The sequence below is a fragment of the Sprattus sprattus genome, assembly GCF_963457725.1.
Source record: "Sprattus sprattus genome assembly, chromosome: 5".
NCBI classification, from domain to species: domain Eukaryota; kingdom Metazoa; phylum Chordata; class Actinopteri; order Clupeiformes; family Clupeidae; genus Sprattus; species Sprattus sprattus.
Window position 1 is genome coordinate 29,282,234 of NC_137924.1, and position 19,622 is coordinate 29,301,855.

A 19,622-nucleotide genomic window follows, 5' to 3' on the forward strand; every position below is an offset into this window, starting at 1 on the left:
GCAACCATGAATTTCAGATTAAGGGGTCCCCTATATCAGTGTTCATTTTGGCAGCTATTTTAGATTCAGTCTTAAGACAAAAATGCATATTAGTTTTAGTCACATTTAGTCATAGTTATCCTTCTTAGTTTCAGTCTAGTTTTCGAAAACTGAGCACACTACAACAGCTACGCTGTGTCCAGGTACATCCTCAAACGTTTTTCAGTTAACCGAATGATTCAAGGTCTCTCATGAATCATTACTCCAAGGACACGGGTTAATGCTAACTCACGCTATCGGTCACGCTTAATCAGTATAAGCTACTTTTGCCTATCTACAACGTATAGGTCTAGGTAGCTTACGTTTAGCCCCGTACTCAGATATTACAGCTGCTTAACACAGCTAGGATAGCTAACGTTACCGTAGAGCACACTACAACAGCTAGGCTGTGTCCAGGTACATCCTCAAACGTTTTTCAGGTAACCTAATGGTTCAAGGTCTCTCATGAATCATTACTCCCAGGACACGGGTTGATGTTAACTCACGCTATCGGTCACGCTTAATCCTCTCCATCAACATTAGCAACAAAATAAACTGGTGAGCTAACAAGTTAACCATTCTTTCAGTATAAGGTACTTTTGCATATCTACAATGTATAGGTCTAGGTAGCTTACGTTTAGCCCCGTACTCATATATTACAGCTGCTTAACACAGCTAGGATAGCTAATGTTACCGTAGTAGGAATACAAGCCTTAACCCACTATATCCACACAACTAAATTCATGAATTACTGTTTACTTCACAACTTGAATTAAGGAAAATTATCCCCCGTTATGGCTAGCTGAAACTGCCAGTGGATACTCCCATGGATGGGAGACGTTAGCTGCTACGGCTAACACTATCAGTTTCCATTAAAATTTCAGTCAGTACACTGAAAATGCTGCCAATCAACTCACCTTAACGAAGTGGAAATACGGTAGTAATAGAATATTAATAAAGCACGCTAAAGTTAAAGAATAGACCAGAGGCAGAGTCAGTTTCAGTTGGCTTGTATTGCAGCATGGAGACCCCTCTCGCTGTTGGTTCAAGAACGGTCTAACCTGATGCAGTATGCTATCAGGTTTTATACAAAGAGAAGGGGGGGTGGGATACATTTGAGAGGGTCACCTATGGGGGGATGGGGATGCCAGGACACAAGGCCTCTAGCAGGAAGAGGGGGGGGGGAGGGTCACATGTCATTTGCATTGGATCTCAGTGAGAGACAGACGTAGTATACGTTCAGAGTGAGTTGTAGATACAGAGAAGTACATCTTTACCTATAATAATAACAATAATTCCAGTTCCATCAGTCCCCCAATTGAGCATATATATGCTCACACAATAATAACCAGGCAACAGCCAATCAGGGTAGGACACATCGAAATATGTTACAGATAGGGATGATACAATTTAACAGTGGAATATCTGTTTTGCAGTTCCATCAGTAGTTATCTTGTGAACACACAGAGCCCACATGCAGAGTCCTTCTGCCATGTTTTCTGGGTGGGTAGTCTCTATCATGGCAAGACGTGCTGAATCAGGTGCTGAAACACCAAGCACGTGGATGGCCAGTTGATGAGTTCAGGTTTCCTTTGTGGTCACAGGGTTGTCAAGAGTCCTTTTGTTTAGGCTGAGTGTGTATCTCTGAGGAGAGCTGAACAGTCCATGGCCATCTCAGGGTCCTGAGATTCTTGGCTGCGGGTACTTATCAAGTCTCACATGAGAAGCCAACAAAAGCATGAGGTGTTTGGAGAACATTAAAGCATTTGCATTTGACTGTGATATGGGGGAGGGATAGGGGTGTTTAGTAACAGGAAATGAAATGACTACTTCATGAGTGAAGGCACAGGCATGGTAAAATAAAATGGAAGGTTGGACCAAACAAAGACAAATAGCACAAGACATTGACAAAATAAAAATAAAAAGGAATACAGGAAACAAAATAGCACAGTAGGGAGATCTCACATCAAACAAAAGACAACATAAAATAGTGCAGATAAGTCACAACAAGCCTTGTTTAGGCTGAGTGTGTATCTCTGAGGAGAGCTGGACAGTCCATGACCTCAGCCGGAGCCAAAAACACCCGGGACACAGGGAGGTGTTAGGTAGGGTGTGTTGATGGCTGCAGATGGGCAGGGGAGGGGTAGTCTTCTCCTAAAGTGTTGTGTGTGATCTCAGGGTCCGCATGAAAACCCCACCAGTATGAGGGGTTTTAGAGCCATTCAAACATTCGCATTTGACTGTGATATGGGGGAGGGGGAGGGGTGCTTGGTAAAAGGATTCTGCAAGATTACTTAAGGGGTCAAGGCACATGGCTTGGAGTAAATAAAAATAAAGGTTGAAACAAACAAAGACAAATAGCACATGACTTTGACAAAATAAAAATAAAAAGGAATACAGGTGGAACAACATAGCACAATACTTTGACAAAATAATATAAAAAGGAATACGGTTGTGACAAACAAAAGACAACGTAAAATAATGCAGATAAGTCACAACAAGCTTTCAAATCCCCTATATGATAGCTTGGAAGCTATCACCTTTGAAAAGTAAATACAAGTTAAAGCAAGGCATTGTCAGACTTAAATCATACCAGACAATAAACAAAAACAGTCAAAAGTCATATACCAGACAATAAACAAAACAGTCAAAAGTATGTCATTCTATATTCTCACTCAGTCAGTGAGTGGCAGTGAAGTCATTCATCGGCTAGGAGTCGTGTAAGTACATTCATTCATCGGCTGGCCAGCCCACACACACACACACACACACACGTACACACACGCGCGCTTGCGCAGTTGTTCACTCAGAACACGCGTTGTCTGACTCGCGTGGAAACACAGACAAGAGAGCGCTTGCGCAGTTGTTCGCTCGGAACACGCGTTGTCTGACTCGTGGGGAAACAAAGACAAGAGAAGTTAATAATCTGGTTACAACATGTAGGCAACACAGAACACAGAGAGTTAGCAGAAGTCTGCCTCCTCAACATTCACTGGCTTTGTGTGACTACCAGGCAGATCACTTGAACAGCGAGCTCATTTGATTTTACTTAAAAGGGGCATTCCAACATATTGTGGGCCCAGCTAATGTGTCTATACATTTACGTATGTGTTTCCGTAAAGGCATCTTATTTCCATGTATCTTAAACATATACACCCAGGATGAAGGCTTTGTTAAAAGTCTTCACTCCTCTCCTTCTAACTGACTAAGTTAGATAAATTTAGACAATAGGATAGATGGGGCTGTTTGAATCACTACTGATAGTCAAGCCTGGCCACTTTAAGAACAAAGACAACACAGATGGACGCACACAGGCTTACACAACGAACATGAAACACGGAACAGACAAACATATCACGCTGAAACAAACCAACCGAAACCGACTCTTCCTGGTCCTTATAATGAATAGTATTAGTCAATTATAGCGAACAGGACTTTTTCTATGTGCAGAGTTGTAAATAGAGCTCTCTTGAAAACACTTCCGAACAGGTCCACCTAGCTACCCCCACGAGAGCACCTTCGATGGTAGACTTACTCCAAGCTTGTACAGCGCTACAAACCTGGACCACCGACGTGTGATTCTCTCAGACCCAACGTTAGTCTACAACGTTGGTATCCCGAGACTTTATATAAATATTATATAATTTAACCAGTCTTTATCCTTTAGGACTAGGCTTCCATCCCTTACACAATTCGCCATAGTGCCGGATATCAGTGCCTAAGAGATACCAATTGATCAACTCAAATTCAGTAACAGACAGCAAGTACAATCTCTACTGTCCCAACTCTTAAACAGTTCTGCACATAGAATGAGCGTAATTCGCTTACCCGTCTCCGTTCAAAGTTTTTGAAGCGTCGGCTTGTATTCTCTGCTGTTTCTGAGAGTTAATAACTCCCGGCTTTGCGAAGGACCATCTAATAGAATATTAATAAAGCACGCTAAAGTTAAAGAATAGACCAGAGGCAGAGTCAGTTTCAGTTGGCTTGTATTGCAGCATGGAGACCCCTCTCGCTGTTGGTTCAAGAACGGTCTAACCTGATGCAGTATGCTATCAGGTTTTATACAAAGAGAAGGGGGGGTGGGATACATTTGAGAGGGTCACCTATGGGGGGATGGGGATGCCAGGACACAAGGCCTCTAGCAGGAAGAGGGGGGGGGGAGGGTCACATGTCATTTGCATTGGATCTCAGTGAGAGACAGACGTAGTATACGTTCAGAGTGAGTTGTAGATACAGAGAAGTACATCTTTACCTATAATAATAACAATAATTCCAGTTCCATCAGTAGCTAGGTTAGAAACTGTAGTTACTCTTATTCTTTTTCAAAGTTGAATTGAGAGGGACTGAGAGAATAGGTTCCTTGGATTTGGCGCAGGTGTCAGTGAGGCTCAGTGAAGCACAGGTGCAAGCCAGTTTAATGACCCTATTATGATGTCATAATGGCACAGAGCTCTGCCATGCAAGTCTATGGGGGAAAAAGGTGATGAAAAAAGAGGAATAAAAAAAGTGGCAAGGAGTACCGCCACGAAAAGTCATAGCAGGTTGCACCGGATCGGGCCGGACGTTTAGGTGTTTGAATGGCGTCTCTATCTCAATCCGGCGAGGAGTAGTCAGCTGCAAGAAAAACTGGGAGAATAAAGAAAGAAAACTTGACAACAACAATACTGTGCTTCCCTTCGGGCAAGCACACTAATAATGCCAAAATTGAATTTGTAATGTTGATCGGTATCTATTCATACAGACTGGGAATTTACCTGACCTATCTATTGGAAGCACAGTGTTCTTCTAGTGATTTGAAAATGGTTGCACTTAGTCTACTGGGCTTATGTCTTATGTGTAATTGATCTAACCACAGTCAAACCTTTTTAATCGCAGGTCATCGTGCGATCTGGACCTGGGACCTTTTTTGGGCTGGCCGTCTACGGAGACTACATCTTCTGGTCCGACTGGGCCCGCCGGGCTGTTTTGAGGTCCAATAAGTTCACCGGGGGAGAGACCAAAGTCCTGCGAGCGGACATACCCCACCAGCCTATGGGCATCATCGCCGTAGCTAAAGACACCAACAACTGTAAGCAGTGCTTCCTCTCCCTCTCGCTCTCTCTCTCTCTCTCTCTCTCTCTCTCTCTCTCTCTCTCTCTCTCTCTGTCTCAATCTCTCTCTATCTCTATCCCTCTCTCTATCTCCCTCTCTATATCTTTATCCCTCTTTCTATCTCTCTCTCTCTATCTCTTCCCTCTCTGTCTTGCTTCTCTCTGTCTATCTCTCTCTCTCTCTCTCTCTCTCTCTCTCTCTCTCTCTCTCTCAAACTCCTTTACCTCATGCATGTGTTCATGATATTTTTTCAAAACCTGCTATTTTGGTGGGGCTGCATGCTCATTGTCACAGCAGTCACATCTGCCTCTTCTGTGCTTCACACTGTGCCATTGTCCCTCTCCCTGCAGCGTTTTGTTTTGACAAAAAGCCTGTGTGCATTAGTTAGGGGAAAACTCTATGACTGAGTACCATTTTTTTTCCTTCCTCCCCCACCGCCACCGCCACCGCCACCGCCACCACCACCTCGGAAGGCGGCAGCCTGGGACTCGGTAACCCTCGTTGCTGAGCGCTTTTATGGTGCTTACGCGTTTGATGTGCGAGGAACAGTTGGAATGATAAATTAGTATGGACTTATTTGGCTGAATAGGAAACCTAAGCTGGGGACATAATTAATAAAAAAGACAGAAGGGCAGAGAGAGATAGAGAGAGAAGAGAGAGAAGAGAGAGAGAGAGAGAGAGAGAGAGAGAGAGAGTCCCTGTGCCAAGCGGCAAGCCTGTGAACTGTCGCAAATGTGAAAAGTAGGACAGTGGGAAATGAGGTTTAAGCACGTCCCAGAGGCTGCTGTTTGGTGACCCCGCTGTGAAAGACTTCTCTGCTCGTTTGTTTCATCATGCCGTGTGATTCCACGCGACCTGCTTGCAGCCTTCTTCACCGAGGGGAGCAAGCAGGGCGTCTGCCATTAAAACTACAAGGCGGGGAACAACATCTGTGTGAGAAATAGGTGGTTTTCCAATTGTGTCCAATTTATGAGCTCCCTCCTCAGGAAGTAGCCGGAAACACCAAGGTACACACATTTACATACACTTCAGACATGAGAACAGCTTTGTCCCACCTCAAAAACTGTCATCATGCCAGATCTGTCTGCAGGTTTTCCCCTGCAACATTTGATCTCTTGGCAGTGCACATAACATCCAGTGCACCCACCATACCTCTCTGTCTAGCATAAACCTGTGTTAAATCTTGCTTATTGTAGGTGCTCGTATGGTTATACTGTAACACGGGCCATGTAATTTATTGTGAGGTCATGTGAAGAATGTGTATATGACGTAAAGCATAGAGTTAAATTGCATCCATTGCAGAACACTTTATACCCTCTGCGTAGAGACACTGACTGATGGCTCACCGAGGCTCCAGTGAATGAGTCACTAAGGCAGGTGTAGGCTGGCTGTTTAAGAAGAGGATGTTGGTGGGGAAAGGGAGAAGTGCTTTCGTGGGGATGGGGTTGGGAGGATGGTATGAGATGCGCTATATTTTTCCAGCCACCAGAGGATCATTTGTCACAAATCCCCTCTTTTGGAAAGCTCAGCTCTTTTTTACTGAGCACGGCGGATCCTCCTTCCCCATCAGGGTAGCGCTATTAGAGGCTGGGCTGAAGGCTCTCGGGGGAGTTCAGCGGGGCCGGTAAGCCTCTGAACGCTCACAAGGATCGGAAGCAGTTCCAGGCACTGCCCTCCTACAACCTGATTTCTTTAATGGAATTCATGCTGTGTGCAAACGATGAACACCAACCACACTTTATGGTGGCGGTTTCTGTTTACTGGATGCAGTGCCTACGTTTTGTACTTTGATATGAAATCTTCAGAGTGGCTAGCATCCTTTTTTCTCCTTGTAGAGTCCTATATAGTATATATATATATCCCCGTATATATCTTGACTCCTACATGTTTCTTCTGGCGTTGAAGGGTCACCTTTGCAATAGTTCCTGCTCTCAGAACTGAGGCATTGCTGCAGTAGTCACACTATAACAAGCTCTGATCATGTCTTAATTGCACACCAAACCTTCTCATATCGGCAGAAAAAAAGCCCACATCCGTCCTGTTGCCCTGCCCCCCATCCCACCATGGCTGTTTTTGTTGTGTGTTTACTATGTTTATTGTTATTGTTTGTTTATTTGTCTGTTTGTTTGTTTGGGTGGTTTGTTGACATTAGGAATCCCATGGGATTTGTACTTAGGTTCCTTATCACTGTTTGGTTCTGATAAAAATCCATCCCTGTTGAAGTTCCAATGCTTATTTCTCACAATCTCACCAAACAGCAGAGACATGCTGAAGGCAGTGTTTGGCCATGGATGGAAATGTCAACCTGACATTCTCTTGTAAAGTAACATTCTCCCAGGCATGAGATCAAATAGGGGACACCAAAGCGTATGCAGAGAACCAATTTCTGTTTTAATTCATGCTATCTTGTATTTCTCTGCTATCTCTCTCCCTCTCTCTCTCCCTTTCTCTCTCTATCTCTGTCTCTCTCTTTCTCTCTCTCTATCTGTGTCTCTGTCTGTCTGTGTCTCTATATCTGTCTGTCTTTCTATACCTACATCTTTCAATTTCATTAATTTATGTATTCTTTCCTTCTTTCGGTCTCTCTCTCTGTCTGTCTGTCTGTCTGTCTGTCTGTCTCCCTCAGGTGAGCTGTCTCCTTGTCGAGTGCAGAATGGAGGCTGCGGTGACCTTTGCCATTTGACCCCCAATGGGCAGGTGAACTGCAGCTGCAGGGGGGAGCGGATTCTTCTGGATGATAACAGATGTGTCTGTAAGAGAACCTGGCCCTCCTCTGTCTCACCGTGTTCTGTTTCATAAAGACTATCAACTCTTTCAACAGCTTTCTCTGCATGTATAGTCAAGGTTCCCCAAATGCCTTTTGCATTGGGAACAAATATAATAATACAAATACACTTTATTTTCATAGCACCTTTCATAACAGCTTGAAAGAATGTTGCACAATTTGGTGTTTAGTTTATGCCAAAGGACATAATGTATGTGTCTGTTTTTCCACTTGACTGCACAGCTGAGAATTCCTCCTGCAACATTCACACCGAGTTTGAGTGTGGGAACGGCGAGTGCATTGAGTACCAGCTCACATGCGATGGAATAGCCCACTGCAAAGACAAGTCAGATGAGAAAATGCAATATTGTGGTAAGTAATTGATCCCGGAGCCTTTGGGGGGGTTCTTGGGCTTTGCACTTCCTGTTCAGGGGTAGAACAAACTGAGTTTGCTTCAAGGTGACAGCTCATGTTCCTCAGAGGGCCTGCAGCCTAATAAAATCACTTCTCTCACTCTCTTCTATCAGCTAGAGGAACAAATGAAGAATAAGGGGAGGGGGGGTGCAAGGCAGTAAATAAAAAGATTGTCTTTTTATTTCCTCACTTTCTTTATACCCAAAATGTTTTTCTCTCCATTTCTGTCTCTCCTTCCCATTCTCTATCTCTCTGTCTCTGTCTGTCTCTCTCTCTCTCTCTCTCTCTCTCTCTCTCTCTCTCTCTCTCTCTGTCTCACTTTCTCTCTCACATTCTCTCCTGAATGTGTTTTTTGTCTGTTTCTGCTGCCAGACAATAGGAGCTGCAGGAGAGGCTTCCGCCCCTGCTACAACAGACGCTGTGTGGCCAACAGTCGCTTTTGTGACGGCGTGGATGACTGCGGTGACAACTCTGATGAAGCCTTCTGCAACAGTGAGTGTGAGAACGTGTGTGTTTGGGGTTGGGGGTTGGGGGGGCTGGAGGGAGACGGCGAGTCTGTCCAGATGGTTTTACCTCTCCACTCTCTCCTCTGCCAACAGTGGATAGCAAAGAACTCAGCCTATATCTGCAGTGTATTAGCGACAAAACACAAACAGACAGAGATTTGCAGATATCCAACGGCAGATGAAGATGAAGAAATGCTATACTTCGATATTAATATACCTATAATTCAGCCTGTGTTATTTTAAATTAAAACATAGACCACAAAATGGCCATGAAACTAATGGGATCACTCTGGCCGTGGCATTTTTAATGGTTGTTTTCTATTCGGTGCCTCAAAAGCGTACCAAGATTAGCTCTAGTCTTACTCTATTAATGCCTCAAAACATTTATGGTTCCCAGAAGGCAGTGAAGAGAAAGTTTGGATTGGATTGGATTCCCCCCGGTGTGTTATTTTTGTCAGAGAGAGAGAGAGAGAGAGAACATTCCCTCTGAGTAAATTAGTATGTCTCTTAAAGTGCTTAAAGTGTGCATAGAGGTTTTTCTAATGGCATTCTTCTCTTACTGAGCGCTGGCATTCTTCTCTTACTGAGCGCTGGCATTCTTCTCTTACTGAGCGCGGTGCTGGATAGCACACTAATGCACAGACGTCCTAAAGGAGAAGTGGTGGCGTTTGGTGGGTGAAGAGGCGTTAGGGGACAGAAAAGCAGCATATAGACACTAAAATGGTTTTGAATAGATTTAAATACAGCTACCATTCGTAGTGTCATCCTCCGGGCCCAACTACTCTGGGAATACCCTGCACACAAACACGGCCGAATTGAATGCCTAGTTTGAAATTTAAATACCATGTCCCCAGTGCCCCTGGCCCCCTACCAAGACACATCCACATAATTCATGCCACTGGTGTTTCATGGGACAGTAGATGGCATTGGCCCCATGGGTGTATTTGTGCCAAAATTGTTAATAAACTTTGCCAGCGAATCAGGAGAAATTCTCTCTGGACGTGTAAGTGAAAAGCCACAGATCGGATTCGTCCCCATGTCGATGCTACTGTGATTTTCTCCCCACTCTCCAGATGTCACGTGTGCCTCTTCCGAAACCTCGTGCCAAGACGGGGCCTGCATCTCGAGCTCTGCCTGGTGCAATCAGGTCATCGACTGCACCGACGCCTCAGACGAAAAGAACTGCAGTAAGGAAATATCTGATTGTGAAAGTAATTTGCATGTCGATTTGCATTCATGTATTCAGTGGATGTTTCTATATGGGGCCACTTAAAATACAGGTGGGCTCTCAATCACATTGTGTTGCTTTGAAATCATACCTGGGCAGTGTTAGTAAATCTCTTTTTATTAAGCTGAGGTAAATGCTAATATGAGTGCATTTTCTATTGTGCTTTTCTATTCCACTCTGCAATCAAAAAGGCTTTTGCAAGAATTGCTTTATATTCACACAAACCTCTTTATTCTTGATAAAAGCCTTTAGGTTTTAGAAAAGCCTTTAGACTATTTATCTGAATCGACATCTCTCGCTCTCTTTCTTTTCCTATCTACTTGTCCATTTCTCTCTCTCTCTCTCTCTCTCTCTCTCTCTCTCTCTTTCTCTCTCTCTCTCTTACTCTCGCTCTCTCTCTCTCTCTCTCTCTCTCTCTCTCTCTCTGCCTCTGTCACATTCTCTCTCTCAGATAACACGGATTGCTTGGACTTCTTCCGACTGGGTGCAGCGGAGCAAGGTTTCGTCAGCTGCAACACCACCTCCCTGTGCGTGCACCCGTCCTGGATCTGCGACGGCGCCAACGACTGCGGAGACTACGCCGACGAGACCAACTGCCAGGGTAACGCCTCAGAACTCCCCGCCAGCCTCGCAGATGAGACGCTCACTGCAACTGCCCACTAATAGGGAATTAATAAAGTCTAAACATTCAATATGGCGCGGCTAACGATGCAGAGCGATACAAGTTCCTGTCAGTGAATATATGCATGAGAAGACAGGAAGACGCATCTGCACCGATACATGATTTATGAAGCGATGGGTTCATGACTGGCAACAGAAGTAAATGGCCAAAGATATTAGATATGGCCACTTCTGCTATGCAGTAGTTTCTCTCCTCTTATATGAGTGAAATATAGGGCCATTTGCTTCGAATCTATTCCTTTGCTACTAAGTTGATGGGTTAATGGTGGCAAGATAAGTATCTTTTTTTTCCTTCCCCCAAACTTTCTTTTTTTCTGTTTGGATGCTGAGGGACCAGTGGATTCGTAGCCATTTACATGGAAATGAGAAACAGCTGGGATGCCATTATTGCAGGGGAGCAGAAAGATACTTAGTCAGGGAGAGACAGAGGGAAAGGCTGCGGCCACTATCCGCAGAAATTCTCACATGACCAAGACCGAGGAGCTTACCGACTACAGATCTCCATCCTACCCCACCCCACCCCACCACCACCACCACCACCCCCCTGGCAACCCACCTCTTCAGTCCCCAACTCCCCTTCCTCAGCTTCCACCGACTCCCACATTCTTCCAAACTCTATTCTATATTCATCTGCACTTAAACTCTCACACATGTGCACCTGCTCCTCCACTTCCCCCGCACCAGCCCCCCCAAACCACCACCCTTTTTAGCTGTCATGCCCCTCGTCTCCCCTCCCACTTATCCTGCATCTATTTCCCCCACACACCCACACACCCACACACCCACACACCATCACCTCCAAATCCCCCTTCCCATCATCCCCTTCACATGCACACCTCTTTTCTCAGGTCATCTCCTGCATTCCCATTGGCCGTCTTCCTCCCTTCTCAACTCCCATTATATCCCATTACCTCCATCTCTGCTCTGGCCTTTGCTCCTCACAGTAAACACACGTACACCTCCTGCATCTCAGCCATAAGATGTCTCCCATCTGGAGCACAACACATGCCACTTAACACGTCTCACTTACTGTGGCCTGGGTATTGCATTTGGATACTGGCAGTATGGTAAAGTGTCTTACTAACCATCTTACTATCACTATGTTGCTGTCGAACCCCCCCAACCATCCTGATTTATGCCCATCTACTGCACATATGTGTCCACTCCTCTCCTCTCCTCTCCTCTCCTCATCTCCCCCACTTCCTCTCTCCTGTGACCTCCTCTCCTCCTCTCCTCTCCTCTCCTCATCCCCCCTTCTTTCCCCCTCCTCCACTGCTCATTTACTCTGCTCTCCTCCTCCTCCTTTCTCTTCTCATCTCCTCCTCTGCTTTCCACCTCTTCCTCTATCTTCTCATCTCTCCTCCTCTGCTTTCCACCTCTTCCTCTATCTTCTCATCTCTCCTCCTCTCCCTCCCTCTTGTCATTTCTCCTCATCTCCCCTCTTCTCATCTTCTCATCTGTTCTCCTCCTCTCCCTCCCTCCTTTCATCTCCTTCTCTTCTCTGTGCCTGCAGTGCCCCAGGGGAGCGGGTGTGAGGAGGGCCACTTTGCGTGTCCCAGTGGTAACTGCATCTCCAGCGTGTGGCTATGCGACGGCCAGAAAGACTGTGAGGACGGAGCAGACGAGTTCCAGTGTGGTGAGGACACTTAACGATTGCTCACACCTCACTCATCTTATACCGACATTTATTAAACTGATACTTCTATGGCAATTATCACTCAATATATAGATCTGATCTTTATATCTATATCTAATCTATATAATCTATATATCAATCGATTCATCTATTTATCTAGCTAGATTTCTCTTTCTTTTGTTTTTTTTTTCTTGACTGTCTGACATATTTGATGTTTTAGTTTATTTGTTTCTTTTTATTCTATATTTTTTGGAACTATGTTTACTCATAGAGGCTCATTTTATGTTATCTTCCAGTTCAGCTTTTATATAATATATATATACAGTGGTGGCCAAAATTATTAGAACACCCTACGAATCTGAAGAAATGTAAAAAAATTTCGCCTCAAAAACATAATTTCAACTCATAATGTCCATGAAACATGCACATGGTTGCTCTGAGCACAAACAAATAACAGATGAAGTGAGTCTTTCTGTTTTTATCCACTTTTAACTTTAATATTTGGTATGTCCACCTTTTGCAGCAATTACAGCAGCACATCTCTCTGGCATAGTGTCAATATATTTCCTTAGAACTTCAACACTAATTGTATCCCAGGCCTTCTGCAACTCAAGCCAAAGGCTTTCCTTTGAATGTATAATGGATCTGTCCAGTTTATTGTCCAACTCGCCCCAAATTTGCTCGATGGGGTTGAGGTCCGGACTTTGAGGTGGCCAGGCAATCATTTTCAGTGATCCAGCAGATTCCTTTTGTCGCAGGTAGTTCCGGCATAGGTGAGAAGAATGTTTAGGGTCATTGTCCTCTTGGAAAATAAATCCAGGCCCAATAAGACGACTCCCAGATGGTACTCCGTGCCCCACCAGAATGTTGTGGTACACCTTTTTATCCATGATGCCATCAATTTTCACCAGGTCACCTGTTCCTGAGGCTGAAATGGCACCCCACACCATAACACTACCCCCTCCGTGTTTAACTGTGGGCAAGAGACACTCATTTTTATACCTCTCCCCCACCCTCCGTCGAACATACACTCTACGCTTGTTGCCAAACTGTTCAAACTTGGACTCATCAGTCCACAACACTTTAGACCAATCTTCCTTAGTCCATTTCTTGTGATCTTTTGCAAATTTCAGGCGATTCACTCTATTTTTCTCTCTCAGCAATGGTTTCTTTGCTGCTATCCTGCCAACAAGTCCTTCTTCTCCCAGTTTCCGTCGCACAGTTCTCGAAGTTCTCGTGAGGTCTTTCTTCGGTCCTTAAGACTGAGAATTTTGAGATGCTTCACTTGTCTGTCAGAAAGTTTATTTTTTCTACCTCTCCCCTTTCGGTTCTGGTGTGATTTGGTGGCATCATGGCGGTCTATAGTGTATTTGATGGTGCTTGGACTGCATCTCAAGTCCTTGGCTATGCGGCGGTAACTCCAGCCAGCATCAAAAAGGGCCTTAATTCTAGCCCGTTGCTCACTTGTTAGCTCCTTCTTTACCTTAGCCATGTTCAAAGAACAACATGTGTAACAAGACAACTTCTAGAGGCTTTGAATTTATACCAATTGGTGGTGTGGCCTATGTGACAAAACCCTGGTGTTACCAATCACTTAATGAGCAGGATAGGCCTTGTACATTCAAAATAATTACACAGCTGTGTCCTAAGACTCTTTCATCACCACCAATTCAACCGGGATCACACCTGACATGATTATACAAGTAATTTGGCTGCTTCTGTGAAGGAACATGATTGTGTGATATTGACAGTGAAATAGGCCTAGCTTGTTTTTTGTAAGGAAAATTACCTTAATCTCCTTAAAATGGCTCTATTATATGGTTTATAGAGCATAAAGATCATTTTGTAGATATTTAATTTGTTTGATGGGTATTTTAATCGTCAATTCAACAAAAACATCTGAGATCTCTTAAATATGCTGAGTGTTCTAATAATTTTGGCCACCACTGTATATATATTTTTTGTATTATTATTATTCTCTTACTTACCCACCCCTGTGCTACTGGCAACCCAAATATGCTTCACCATGTGCAAAGGTCACTTACTCAGTGATGAAACATCCTTCCCTGGGGGCTTATTTCTTAACCAGCCGTAGTCCCCTTCTACATTAGTGTGACTGGGCCAAGCAGTAGAGGACATAACGCGCAGATTCTGGGTCAGTGAGATATTCAGAAGGGACTTCCGGAGGGTGTAGACCAGTGGGTCCGTAAGGGAAAGGGCTTCTGACAGGCACTGACATATTTGCAGTCGTCTTTGAGACCTGCACTCCATTTGTTTGAAGTAGGTTTGTTTTCAGTTCCATGTTAGACATGCAGTGTTTGAATTTCCCTGCAGATCCGAGAGGGGCTTGCCATGAGAATAGCACTCGGTACACAGTGGTGTGTAATCTCACAACAATTACGCAGGGAACAACTATACACAACAATGCAGCCTAGATATACACTACCATTAACAGCCACACACCAGCCTCCGCCACACACCATAATAACACACAGGTAGCACAAAGTGTTTCTCCCAGATGCATACATGGAGATCTGATGCATAAATGAGTCACGTCAAAGAAAAAACTGTAAGTGTGGCAAAAATGACCCACCCCATTAACATCTACTGGCCCAAAATACCACACAACGTAACCATGAACAATACGAAAATGCGCTTGAATGCATAGTAAGATTATAACTACCAATGTAAGTACTGAACTTAAAGGAAACCATCACTGTCAGTGCTGAACATAAAGGAAACCATCACTGTCAGTGCTGAACATAAAGGAAACTGCCAGAGAAGCAGGCTGAAGAAATTATCTGCCTGAAATGAATGAATAAATGGCATTAAAAACACAAAGTGCACAACGTTACTTAATTACATTCATTTTAACTATCGGCGCTGTGCATCACAATTATTAAGCACAGAAATAATAGACTTAACATTCACATTCACTGACGGTCGCACTCCCACACAGAAATACACTGTAGCATTGATTCTCACGAAACTCACAGGCCTTAAGACACAGCAGGTGATTAGCTCACTTTTTTGAGATCCCAAAGACCCATTGGCCTCTTGTCCTCTTTCTTGGCATCTTTCCAGTATTCCACACTGTTGAAGGACACTGTCCTGCCTGAAATCATGACCTCACAACAGGCTTCGGGTTGAACTGCTCCAAAGGAGGCCTGTTACTGTCCAGAAAATGAAGCGTTGTTAAGTTTGCTTGCGCTGCAAGCTTTGGGACCTCACTTGCCCCCTACAGTTGCTTGGTAAGCGCAGCATGGTATTGCCAACCTGCTTTGGCAGATCTGAAACCGTGGCAACCCAGTTTTTAGGGTAAACCTGGCCTATCTGCAGAAGGTATATTGAGGGGCCTTAGCAGCTTTTCTCATAAGTTGTATGTTCTTTGGGGATTGGTGGTAGCATAAGACTTTGAAATGAAAATCTCAGAATGATTGCATCCCGTTTCGGCCTTAAATGAGTTGTGGACGGCAAGTTCAAGTAGATGGGCTAAACGGTGCACTACATGAACTTCTCTGAGAAATGACATCCAATGAGACTAAGATTTATCACATCAGTTGAGGACAGAATTAAATGCCCCCACCCCCCAACTCTGATTCCATAAGGTACTAGGAATGCCCTGGCCAGAACTAAGGGGGCGGGGGCAGAACCAAGGTGGGGGGGGGTGTAATTCGAACCCTATAGACATAGTACTTGTTCTGATTTACTAAGACTAATACAGTGTAACATACATATCTGTCATTTGGAGAGCACTGGCTGATAGCATGCAGTAGGAGTGATAATAATTTAATTATACTGTGGTGTAGAGAGTGGAGAGAAATGTGGCATTTAAGCCCTTCACTTAAATTACAAAGACAGGGAAGTGGTTTAATTAATTTCAAACTCTTTCTTTCTAAACATTTAGTTGCCCAAGAGCACCAGCAATAATACCAAGCTGTTAGCTGTTTATCATTACAAAAGGCTAGTCATATATCTGCTTTTGAGCACATTAGTCAGAAGTACAGAAGATGTGGGGGGTCATAAAACACATTGGAAGAAAATATCTAAAATGAGGGAAGATACGGCATATTGGATCTGGTTTATAGTCAGCTAAAACCAGTCTGACATTCAGCTTTTTTAACATTTTAGGCTGGTAAAATGGCGCCGCTTAGTATTTATGTACCACCTTAAATATGATATTTGCTCACCCCCACAAAGTAATAGTAATTGAAATATACCTTTCCACACATGGGTTTGACATTTTCACCAACCATGTCTGTATCATTGGGAAATTAAGGGGGTTTATGTATGAGGCAATGCAATGAGGAACCTGCTTTTGTTTCATTTAGATCTTTTTCTGTTCATCTCAAGAAAGTTGAATGTGGCCGAGGCAGAAGTAAACACGTTGACCTTGCTAGAGCAAGTGTCTCATTCAACAGTAAACACATCTAATGAAAGGAAAATTAAGCTCTCTCCCTCTCTCTCTTGCTCCCTCTCTATCCTTCTCTCTCTCTCTCTCCCTCTCTCTCCTTCTCTATCTCTTTCTATCTCTCCCTTTTTCTCTCCATCTGTCTCTCTCCCTCTCTCTCCCTCTATCTCTCTGTCTCTCTCTCTCTCTATCTCTCTCTCTATCTCTCTCTCTTTCTTTTCCAAGGCAACTAGTTGAGTGCCCCTGCACTAAGAGCACTGAGAAGGCTATCTGTTCTTTGCTAGATATTTTGTGCTAATCTACACACACACACACACACACACACACACACACGCAAACACACACACACACACAAAACCACACACACTGGAATGTTTTATGGCTATAGTCCGAGCCACTATGCTTGATTCCCATTTACAGCACCAGAACTGTGCATGAACACCGGCATGTTTTTCAGCGCACACACTAAACAGCTAGAAAGCCAGAGAATTGTGACGAGCAATTTTCTGAAGTTGACAGAAAGTTTATTGGGTTAAAATCACAGGCTCCACCTTTAACCCTTATTCCTCCTGGTGCATAGACTTAATGACTCCGCCTTTAACCCTTATTCCTCCTGGTCCATAGAATCCATGACTCCACCTCTAAACCTTATTCCTCCTGGTCCATAGAATCCATGACTCCACCTTAAACCCTTATTCTTCCTGGTCCGTAGACTCATCCTGCCTGTGGAACCAGTTTGCCTGCTCCAAGAACAAGTGCATTGCCAAGCAGTGGCTGTGTGACGGAGAGGATGACTGCGGGGACGGAGTGGACGAGAGCGAGGAGATGTGTGGTAAATACACAGACACATTTATGACTAATTTAGCTCCAAATGTATATTATATTATAGTTAGGTTAGATTAGATTCGATCAGATGACATTAGATTAGACTATGTTGTATTATATTATGAGTGTCCTTGTTACATTGTAATAAACCACACTTTGTTTGTGCTTTTCATATGGGAACATAGTATTAGAGATACTTAGAGATACAACCTTACATGTAATCCTAACCATAACACCAAATACAACAAAATGTACTTTTGTCAGAAGTGAAATACATTTTTAATTCAGTAATCATTACAGTCAACCTAAGGACACATACTATAAAATGCGGCCTTAAATCATTCCTGACCTCATATTTGATGTTACTGGATTGGTGAGATGAAACAGGTTTCATATCTCTCAAGCTGGAAACTTACTTTCAGAGCTAACGGTACCCCAAAGCTCCCTTTATAACTCTGTGCTGTCAGTGGTTCTGCCAGTGATCTGTACAGAGCACACACAAATATCACAAACCACATGAACTGCTGCCCTGAATAAAAGGAAATAGCTATATTCTGCACTGAGTATGACCAGACAGACTATAAGCAATTGGACCCAGCCATGCTACAGGCGACATCAAACAGGTTCTCCTAAAGATGACCGGGACTCGCTTCAGTGTCTCGTCTCCATTCAGTTCAAGTAATTTCTCTGATTCCCTGGAGACCCTTGGCATGTTTGAGGTTGACACACCTTCACACCTCACTTTCTTGATCTTCTCCTTCTCTTGATCTTTCTCCTTCTCCTTCCTCGCTGATATACTCTAAAGGGGGTTTATCACACATATATATCAAACGCAAAGGATTGTAAATATGGCATACCTGGTGTTTGACAGGTATGTCTGCACTGTAGCTAAATAATTTTAGGTAGATATGCCTTGCTCCTCTTGGCAGCCAGTTCAAGATCACTAATACTTATTGACACAGTGCCACAATGCTCAATATGTTGAACAGCAAAAAGCAGAAGATACATTATAACACACAACTCTGGATGTAATGTAAGTATATTGTTGTGAAACACACTGATCCGAGCTCATATGACCATAACCTTAAGTAAAGCTGATGTAACTACTTACATAGTTTTGTGTAATTCTAAAGAATGTATGTTCTTTTTCTGTTTCTATAAAATAGAATTGTTACACTGTAAGAGAGGTTATGTAATATACAGTGTTGCTAGGGAATGCAATGATTACATGTTGTTCAATGAGGAGAAATAACATGGATGGAAATAAATAATAAATGTTTTCCCAAAACATTATTTTAATTACATATCAGCAAGATATTTATGATACAGCCCTAAGCAACTGTAAAGCCCTACTCCTCTGAAACAAAAAGGGAAAAAAAGAAAACATTGAAAAAAGGAGCGTATTTCTTGTCATCATTGAACATATTCAGTCAGCCAATGCATTCAGAGTCTCCATATCTTATTCAAAAATATATCTGTTTGTAGGAAAATGTGACAAGGCACACCAATATAAAATGGGACTTGGATCAAATATTAATACTGAAAATGATTCAGTTAGCTTTTTTCCAACAGGGAAAGCACATATGGTTGCACAAAATAAAAAAAAAACAGTTCATGGTTGTCAGTCCCATGAGATGCTGAAATTGCCTCAGAGTGTAGAACGGAGACTTTACCTCTTTGCCAGTGAGCCCTCTGTGTTTGCAGTGCTTCGGTTCATCAGTCCATCCTTAAAAATATGGTGCCTTGCCAACCATAACACCGACCAACTCCATCAAATTGGGCCCGACCTAATTCTCTTTCAGTTTGTTTGATCTGCCGATTGGCCAACTATAACTTTCTGTTGCGACGGAGTAAAATATTTGTAAGTTATATTTTACTTCTGTGCGGCCCTGAAACTGCTGAGTGGGGTTTGCAGTGATGGTTGCAGTGACGCTTATTGATTAAACGCAGAATGAGTGGGAGGCAACAACAAGCGCCATATTTTAAAACCAGCACATTTTTTTTTATTTTTTTTTTACCAGACGTTATGTGGTGAACACAACATGATG

General features: G+C 43.4%; 1 protein-coding gene across 1 annotated transcript in view; it reads left to right on the top strand.

Moving 5' to 3' along the window:
• lrp1bb (low density lipoprotein receptor-related protein 1Bb) overlaps positions 1-19,622 on the top strand; it is a gene marked incomplete at both ends in the record, with an annotated part of 317,704 nt that overhangs the window by 238,437 nt on the left and 59,645 nt on the right. Inside the window, 8 exon segments of the mRNA XM_080838235.1 lie at positions 4,894-5,086; positions 7,736-7,861; positions 8,117-8,245; positions 8,660-8,779; positions 9,867-9,980; positions 10,473-10,622; positions 12,216-12,338; positions 17,462-17,581. Coding sequence (XP_080694361.1) covers positions 4,894-5,086; positions 7,736-7,861; positions 8,117-8,245; positions 8,660-8,779; positions 9,867-9,980; positions 10,473-10,622; positions 12,216-12,338; positions 17,462-17,581 — 1,075 coding nt within the window.